At 53.7% G+C, this 9,502-nt stretch overlaps 1 protein-coding gene across 1 annotated transcript; it reads right to left on the reverse strand.

The window, feature by feature from the left end:
- Positions 1–170: 170 nt before the first annotated feature.
- SLC38A10 (solute carrier family 38, member 10) lies at positions 171–8,930 on the reverse strand (the record flags this gene model as incomplete). Its single annotated transcript, XM_009872718.1, has 5 exons — positions 8,776–8,930; positions 5,299–5,344; positions 3,430–3,523; positions 2,060–2,203; positions 171–339 (listed from the first exon to the last, which is right to left on the reverse strand). Coding segments are annotated over exons 1-5 (526 nt in total), but the record flags the coding sequence as incomplete, so codon positions are not given.
- Between the last annotated feature and the right edge of the window lie 572 nt (positions 8,931–9,502).

Below are 9,502 nucleotides of genomic sequence, written 5' to 3' on the forward strand. Positions count from 1 at the left end.
CAAGTGAAACGTAACTCCCGCCCCCATCTAGGTAACAGCAGGGTCACAACTGAGCAAGATGCTGTACTTCAGTGGGCTGTAAAATATTTCCATTAAAATAAAAGAGGAAACCAGATGGTATCCAGCCCTCGCAGCTCCTCGAGACCCCTCCCGCCCTCACAAAAGCTCACCACGCGCCACGGCCGCCGGAAGCGGGAACGGCGGGGACTTAAAACTGAACAGCAAAAAAGACATGCCAAAGATGGGGATGCAGCGAAAAATGCCCTCCCAACGAGTGTAACTCACTCGCTGCAGCCACTGCCCGCTGAAGAGGCCATGCTTGAAGGACGACAGCACAACCTGTAGCCAAGAGAAAGAGAAGGGGTTGAGATCTGACTCCAAACGACAGCGGCAGCAGCAACACCAGCGCTGGGGTAAAAGGCAGCCCGAGGCAGCTCTGTGAGGAAGGGCTCAGCTGCTCACTGCAGCCCGACCTCCTGCAGTCGAACCCCCCAGCTCCCCACCCAGCACGCTCTGAGAGCCTCTTGCCATCAAGGATCCTGGGGTGAATGTTGAAAGGTCCAGGATATTCCCACCCTGCTTGATGCCGCTGACATCCCAGCACAGGCTGGGGGGTGACGGTGACGATTGCCACCGACACGCTTCACCGGGAGAAATATCATTCCCGGTAATTTCTTTCGCACTCTTTTAAATACGTTATTAAATCCAAACGGGAAGTGAGATTTGCCTTGGAAAAATCCTGTTCAGTGAAGAGACAAAGGTTCTGAAAACAGGCCCCCACCTGCACCCTGGAACTGTTTAACAACCCCAGTTCGCCGAAGACAGGGATAAACGTCAGGAAAAGGGGAGAGCAAGGTGCCAGGCGAGGCCCGGGGAGCTCTTTGCCACCGACAGGGAAGCTGGCAGGCATTGGGTTGCACAGGAAACAGAAGGTAAATATGTCTGAATGCCTGTTTATAATATCGCCTGAATGGGGGGGTTCTAATCCCCAGAGATTACGTTTTAGCGCAGCCAACTCTCACGAAATGTTGTGGTTTTTCTTAAAGGCACAGCTCCTCCAACACAGTTTTGTAAAACGCTCCTTTACAGTTTCCAACCTCTTTACAGAGGTGAGCTCAGCGGCGTGACCCAGCACAACCCACTAAAAAAAAAAAAAGGAAAATAAACCAAACAACTAAGTGGAAAGAACTTCCACACCTTTTCCTTCCTTTTGTTTCAGCTCTTCCAGTCCTGAAATTTGGGAGAGACAGGGCTGGAGCTCCACGAGCAAACCACGGGAGCAGGCGAGCGGCGAAACCGGCAGTCACTAAGGAGCAAGTGACAGTCTCGACCTCTCAGCGAACGGTGCCATAAAACAGGGCTTGGCCAAGGTAAACAGGGCCAGCCCGCTGTAACCCTCAGCTCACTCTGCTGCACCTGACAATCGTCAAGAATCCATCCGCTTCAGCGAAGAAACGCTCCTCTAGAAATCGCTAAGAACAAGAACACGCCGCGCACCAGGCTTAAGACTTTACGAAGCTTTCAACGCTCAGGAAATAGAAGCGGCTCACAAATGAAACTTCTCGCAGCCTGACAGACATTAAACCGTCGGCCGCACGCAAAGCACACGCTGCAGCTCGTAACGACAGCTGCCAAAGCACAGATGAGAAGCTCCGAGGTTTTCGATGCAAGACACCAACAGGCAATGAAAGCCCTTCTGCTCCCGGGCGCTCTTCCCCACATCGTCCCCGCTTTGATTCAAAGTTTGGAGCCTTAAATTATAAGGCACCAACAAGCAGAATTAAACCACAGCTCAGTCTGTGGTTTATTACTATTATTTGAGCCACCACAGTCCCTGGCACGTTGTAACGGCTTACAGACCCACCGGCCAGTCTCTACGGCCTGGACCTCCCCGCCGGGAGAGCCAAGGCACCCACATCGCTCATTACGCCCGGTGCCAGCAGCGCTAATTATCAGGAGGGACATTTCAAACTCGAGGTCTGCACCTGCAGGATGTCCCAGTGGGAACATCTGTGTTAAAATAACAGGAAAAAACTGTATTCCCAGCCCCGACACTCACCACGAACATGAACACCGTGTAAAAGATGAGAGCCATGGCACTGAAGGACTGGATGGAGGCCATCATGTTCCTCTGGAGGCTCAGGGGAAGGACGATGCAGAGGGAGACAGCAAAGAGCAGGATGATCCGGAAACTGCCTGACACCTGGAAAAGGGACCTGCATGAAGAACTGGAGGACAGGGGATACCGGAAACATCCCACCAAACCGGCAAAGGAACTCCCCTGTGTGCTTCGTCTTTCCGCAGTGATGAATGACGCAAAGCCAGGACAGATTTCAAATGTGAAATTCTGCTTCTATTTGTGTTCAAAGATTTGATGCTGAAAACTTGCCATTTCCTTGGCCAGGGTCTGTGATGAGCTCGTGCAGTCACTGGGTGCCACTGTTGCTCTACACAGCGTGTGACAGGTCTGTCCTGAAGTGCAAGTATTTGAAGAAGGGGTGAGTGTGGGGGGGTGGTGTTTAAATGCTAATCCAGCACAAGCCATTTAAATAAAGCAATTAAATAAAACCTAAACTTACTTGGGAGACAAGACATTGAAGTCTTGAAAATTCTGATCCATAAAACTAATCAAAACCTCACACTGGTATTTATTATAGCAGAACACTCTGAAGTGCTTGGAAATATTCTAATACCCAATTTGGCTGCAGCCACAACGCATCTTTTTAACTTCGCAGTCCCTTAATCGGAGCTTAGCAGCATCAGGCGGAGCAGATAACAGCCCCGACGAAGAAAAAAAATATAAAATCCTTCCACACGTCCCTTTTGCTTCCCTGCACGGCCTTCACGCCAGCTTGGAGCTGCTGCTGCTCGCGGCTCTCCAGGAAGAGCAGCAGGAGCACACGAGGAGCACCTCCTGCCCCCATGAGCCAACACCGGGCTCCTCACAGGGTTTATCTTAAAGAGGAGGCAGGCAAACAGTGGCTTTGGCCACCAAACCAGCAAGGGACAGGATAAAAATGCCTCTTGAACTACAGAGGATGAGAGCTCAGATGGAGAAACTATCTCTCGCCACCCGTTGGGGCAGGAATTAAGGCAGGAAGCGCCATGTCCTCCAGGAATCTGCTCCAGAATTAATAGAGAGCAAGTTAAAAAGAATTCCTTTGTTGGAAGTGCCTTACAGAAGGGTTTACACGTCTGATTGTTTGCCATATGTCTGGGCTTCCAGGACTTCACAGAGCGCAGCACTCGGCGCGCACAGCGGGCCATGAAAGCTCACCATGAGACTACCCACGAGGCCTCGTGGGCTGCTGAGCTCGCTGCTTGGGCCAGAGACGCTTCTCCTGCCTCTAAGACACACGCGGCTCGACGCAAGAAGAACGGGGACCCCCACCTGCATTGTAGGTGTGACCCAACAGAGGATTTCCTTACCTGAAACCCAAGCAGCCGGGCGAAGAAGTTGGACCCCAAGTCACCGATGACAACGTAGAAAGCGATGCAGGTTCCCAGCATCAGCCCGATCATGCTGCGAAAACAGACAAACACCTGCAGGTTAGGAGAGGGGAGCGGGAACCCTGGAAGGCAGCTCCTGCTCCGAGACAAGCCTGGGTCAGCAGCCCCGCTCCCATCAGATTTGTGCTCTTCACAGCCCTGATGAGACAACAGCGCGTCATTAACACCAGGGCTACCTTAGAGACACACAGAGATGCTGCCGAGGAGGCTGTAACCAAGCCCGGGGGGGCCCCGCACCCCACGGGGACACGTGAGCAGCGAGAACAGGGCTGCGTGCCTGGCACGGAGCGGGGCTGGGTCGTACGCTGGGAGCAAGAGACATCCCACTCGGGCTGCAGCTGCTGGGGAAGGATTAAGACAAAGGTTGAGCGCCAACGAGGTCTCAGGGGTTACACCCTGCACGCAACGGCGACAGCTGAGGATCAGTCGGGATCCTGCTGTGCCCCCCGTTTACCGAGGGACATCCAGAAACAGCTACAGGGGTACGTTTAAAGTGACTTCAACCCTTGTGCAGGCGCTCGTGTCCAGAGGCAGAGCAGCCTCAGCAGGCCTGGCTTCAGCGCACGCCCACCCTCTAATTCCACACAACGTGCTGGCCTGTCACGGTGGAGACAAGCCCCAAATTTTGCTCTTATCCTCGGGCTGGCCACCAGCTCTGCGTTCAGCCCCAGGGAAATAAAAAACTGAGACCCTTCATCCACTCTGAATATTTCAGCTGAAGATATGGCTCCCCCCCCCAACCCCGCAGCGGGGCCGAATTGTCGCGCCAGAGATCTTGCCCCCTGCCACAACCCGGGCAGAGGTTTAACTGCTCAGAAGAAACAAACCTGGCCTCCTTTACCTCTCAGGAAAAAAAAAATGTTTAAAAGGATCAGCAAGAGGTTCTCTCAACCCGGTCCTGATTCCAGATCAGCTCTCAAACTTCTTTCCACAAAACAGCCCAAGCTTTAATGAGAAGACTGGCTTCTGCAGGGCTTCTCCTCCCAGTCATGATTGCATGGACCACTTTCCCTCCCAGTTCCAATTATATAACATTGCTGGGGCAATTACAGCAATTGCTTGCACGGACAAGCAACATCTGAGAAATATTCTCTGCGTTTTTAGTGTTGTGCAGCAGTTTGCAGCTGGGAGGAGGGAAGGAGCCAGCCCCACTGACTGGCCTGGCCTCAAGATGCCTCCACCAGAGAATTTCAGCTGGAAAAAGTTGTACTGGTGTCCCAGTGCTGCTGAACGGGATCTGCAGGGCAGCTTCTACTTGCACCGGGGTCCCTTGGGGAACCTGAATCCATCCTGAAACGGAGACAGGGCTTCCCCCAGCTGGCACCTCCTAACTCTCGGTGTCTTGCAGAGTAAGGTGCTGAGGAGCAGGGCAGGACCAGAGCGGCTAAAGGGTGGATCCGAGGCGCTGAATGCTCTCCCTCTCACTAACTGGTGGCAGCCTTGGCAGGGATATCACCCCTGGAAAACGGCCACAAGTGACACGCCCGGGATTTTCACAGCACACGCAGCAGAGCGGGAGAGGAGTTCACTCCCCAACTTCTGTGCTCTCACCGTCTGGAAAGCACTCCTGTCTCCGCTTGGGAACGGGTGGGATCTGCTGAAGGCGACACCTGCTCAGGGGATCTCACTTACTCTTGCTCAAATTTTAGGTGGCAAGGAAGACTTCTGGGACCAGAAGAGGCAGGAGGGTGAGAAACGAAAGCGCAGTGAGGACACCAGAGCCTACAGAGCAGGATTTTTCATTAAAGAAAACCAAACCGTTGAAGCTTTAAACAAGCAGCAGATTACCTTGTTTCCACCAACATTTTTCCTGCTTTTCCGTAGGCATGAAACGCTGGCATAAGAGGAAAAAAAAAAAAGTTGTGGTTAGTCCAAAAAAAGCCCAGAACGTGGCACACGCATCAGCTTGACATGAAACAACAACAGCGACAAAGGGCAGCGCAGCAGGAACCCACCGGTGTCGTGTTTTGGGGCCGTTTCCCTTGCCTGCCCTCCCACTTTCTTTTTCAGACATGCCCTCCACAAACTGAAAACCACATAAGACAGGAATAAAGATGAGGAAAAGATAGAAAGCAGGTTCTTCTTCCCCCCCACCATTTAAAAAAAAAAAAAAAAAGCGGTGTGAAGTAGCAGTCACACATGGCAACCATTAAAAGAAAGTCAGCGCGGAAGAGAAAATATGCCTGTATAAGATGCTGTGTGGCAAAAAGTTACTGCAGTGCAAAATTTCAATCAAACTCTCATTTTTATTTTTATCCTCCCCACTCTAACTGAACCCGGCTGACGTTGCTGGATGGGAGAGCTGAGCTGGTGCCCAGAACGTTCAATCCCGTACCCAGAATACCCAGTACTCCCAACCCACACCAAAGGGCTGCTGCCAAGAGACTTTTTTTTTTTTTTTATCCCTCTCATGCTCGGGTTGTAGCTCGTAGCAGAAAATGATCAGTAGTCTTTAAAACGCTGGGATTTTTCTCTTCAAAAGATGATGCCAAGAAAACTCCGCTTGTATTTTTAGCTCTTGCTGGGCAGAGTGGGAATTAAGACCTCCAGTTCCAAGCACAGACCGCATCGCCCAGTTCTGTCAGTCTTGAACCGCAGAGGTCCAACGCGAAAACCACCGCCCTGGGCTCTCCTTTGGCTTCTCTCAAGGTAGAGCTCACATTCCTGGAGGCCGCCACAAAACAAACTCAACTCACTTCTGGAAGCATCTTCCGCTCTTTTAAACATTAACTTACAAACGCTCGATTTCTTTGGACTCCACTGGAGCTAAAAATTAAGGAAACAAGATGTTCTCCCACAGAGCAAGCAAAAGGCATGGCAGGAGACCCGCAGCAGAAAAAATAAACTGGAGCTGTTATGTGGGGTAGCACCGAAAATAGCTGATGGCTCAGTGACAGACCGGGCGGAACAGCCACCGCCAGGCACGAGGAGCAGCCGCGCCACTTGGGCCTCCAGCTCCCTCCTCCTTTGGGAACTCGCGCCCGTAACGGGAAAAGGCGACGACTTGGGGGTTCGGTCACGCAGCCAAAGGGCTTGGGTTGAGAGAGAGGAACCAGCAAGAGGAAAACATCCCTCCTGGAGACGGGGCCACTAAGGAGTCGAGTCGGGGCCACAGCAGCTCGTCCCCATCCACGGAAAGGTGGGTGCCTCCAGACAACAGCTACAGCTTCCGGAGCCGCTGGGGAACGAGCGGTCTCCTCGGCTCTTCTGAAGTGATGCTCTAAAGAGAACAGCCTCCCAACATTATGTCCCCACCTGGGAACACTGGAAAAACGGGATCCTTCATCTTTGCAAGGAGATGATGATGTAAAATAAATCGTGTAGCTGAACATCTTCGGAACGAGAGCTCTAGCTGCCTAACAGGGCAGAGCCGAAGCTGCTCCGTGATCAGAGGAGCCCTTTTAGACCAAGCGTGTCTACCAGAAATGGGCAACCTGTGCTCCCGTGTTTCTCTCAGCAGGGAGGGGAGCTGAGCTGCCCCCAGGGCTGCAGCACGGCACTGACAGGGTCGGTACCCAGCACAGGTGGTCTGCAAAGAGCCAGGTCCCTTCCAGCGGCTGGAAGGGGAGGCAGTAACTCATCTCCTTGTTAAACTCTGCCTGGGAACTGCATCCCACTTGTCCTCATCTGCCCAAGGCCGTTCCCTTCCACGCAGGGCAGGAGAACAGCAGTGAAGAGCAAATTATTTTTAATACCCAACCCCTTCAGGCTGCCAAGTGCTGGGGCCGGAGATCAGCCTGTTGCGACCCTGGCGCTTTTGTAGCGGTAACGATCGCTCTCGGCGTTCCTCCGGAAGGGACTGGCTGACTGAAGTTAATTTGCAAAACTTTCTTCCACCTTTCAGCGCTGCCAAAGCCTCCCACAGAATCGGTTGCGGGGGCTGCCAGGATCTCTCGCAGATGTACCGGGGCACAAGCCGGCGGCGACAAAGGCTGTCTCTGTGTGGAGCTGCTCAACCTTGCTGCATTAGGATGCGTTCTAGGAGCGCTGCCTTTCCTCTTCTAGGGGCTGTCCCTCCCCGGTGGCACCTCTCCCAGGGCCGAGGCGTTTCTTTCAGCGCCAGCGTCTGCGTGCCAGGAAGTTTAGAAGAAGCGTTACTGGCCCTCTGTGTATCCGAGCGCCTTGGCTCCCGAGCGCGCAGAAGATCCCTTCTTCCCGGGAGATGCTCCAAGGTGGAGGGGACTCTCTGTCCTCGGGGGAAGCGGCGCACAAAGACACGTTGTGAGGGTGCAGGGAGAGGCAACGCGGGCAGCTGGGCTGGGAGCGGAGGGGACGAGCCGGGCGCTTCCTGGGGCCTCCCCCTTTCCTCCAGCATTGCAGGCACAACCTCTGACACCAGGGAACTTTTGGACCTTCCTGGTGTCTAGAAGACACGACAACTCGTCAGAAGCCACGGAGTGCGCCTCGGGCACTCTGAGGATGAAGGAAACCTGTCTGTCACCAACACAGTCAGCGAGCAAGCCACGCGTTCCTTTGGCTCTTTTACCACAGGGAATGCCAGCCAACCCTCTCCTCCCCCGGAGAAATAAGGGAAACTGAGTAAAATACGACTTTTCCTGTTGTCTCACATGCTGAGAGAACCGAACCACCTCCTCCTGCCCCCCCAGGTTGGTCAGAATCAGAAGAGAGGTCCCACGCAGGAGCCAACCCCGGCGCCGGCACAGAAGAGACGAGCTCCGAGGGCTGGCAAGGCTCTGCCAAAAACCCACACATGAATCCTGCAGATGTTTTTATTTTCTTGGCCGCTTGGAACCTCGCGCGCTGTTTCCTCCCTGCTCTGCCACAGACGAAGCTCAGATCCCGGCAGCCCAAGCTCCGTGCCAGGCTCTCCGCTGGCAGAACCCGATGTCCTCGGCAGCGCACTGGGTGGGGAAGCTCGCGGCTTTCGTGCTGAGACCAGTAATTTACACCAGACACCCGCTACGCCAGCTCTCGAAAACTTGGGTTTTGATCAGTCGGCGCTGCATCTCCTCCCCTGCCCTGCGGAGTCAAAACAATTCTGTGCCTATTAACTTCCCTGTCAAGAGCAGAATTAAACCCTCGCGCTCCCCTGGGGCCGTGGGGCAGGAGGGGAGAGGCCGACAGAGGAGCACAACGCAAATTGAAAACTACATCGAGAAACCATTTGCTATTCCAACAATACCAGCGGGAAAGTTGTAAATTAAGAGGCCAAAGCAAATCTGCAGCTTAAAAAAAACCCCCAAAACACAAACAAACCAAAAACAAACAAAAAAAATCCCAAGCCCTAGAGCTGAAAATCCTCACCGAGGCCAGGGTAGGTCCTGCGCTTGCTGAGATTGGCCGATTTCACCAGGAACATGCAGGATTGATGAGTCATCCAAGAACAGAAAATCAGCAGCAGAGCTCCCAGGACAATGCCACACTGAAACGGGAGAAGAGCGGGGCAGAGCCAAGCGCAGATGTCCCGGCAGCCGTCCTCCCCCCGCAGCCTGACCGCCCTCCCCGCTCACCTGCCAGCTCCCCCGTGCACCTCCAGCCACGCTTTTACCTGTTAAGGAAGTTCCCTCGACTGCAGAGCAGCCTGGAGGAACACGACGTACAAGTGCAATTCTAAACCCTCGACAGCCCAAGGACGCCGGGGAACAGCCGCCTGTTTCCCACAGCTCCCAGTCGCACCCCTTTAAACACCGAAGAGCGAACTGGGAGCCGTTTGTGGAGGACTTTCACGGCTCCCCCAGCTCTCGGCAGGGTCAAGCGGAGCACAGGCTGATCCCTCCTAAACCTGGGGGGCAAACTCCCTCATAAACGTATTTAACAGGAACTATTTGGTGGTGTAAACTAATAACCAGGCTGAGTATCAGCGCTGTCCTGCCTCGCTGGCTGACGTGTTTGCAGCAGGGAGTGTTAAACGCGGGACGTATTTTAAGGAGGTGGCTTTAAACAGGGCCAAGTTTTAACCCCAGCTGCCCCTTTTTTCCATCATTTTTAGCTCCCTCCGGTGCAGCCGTGGAGAGCAGCAGCCCCCGGACTG

The sequence above is a fragment of the Apaloderma vittatum genome, unplaced genomic scaffold (assembly GCF_000703405.1).
Source record: "Apaloderma vittatum isolate BGI_N311 unplaced genomic scaffold, ASM70340v1 scaffold25087, whole genome shotgun sequence".
NCBI lineage: Eukaryota > Metazoa > Chordata > Aves > Trogoniformes > Trogonidae > Apaloderma > Apaloderma vittatum.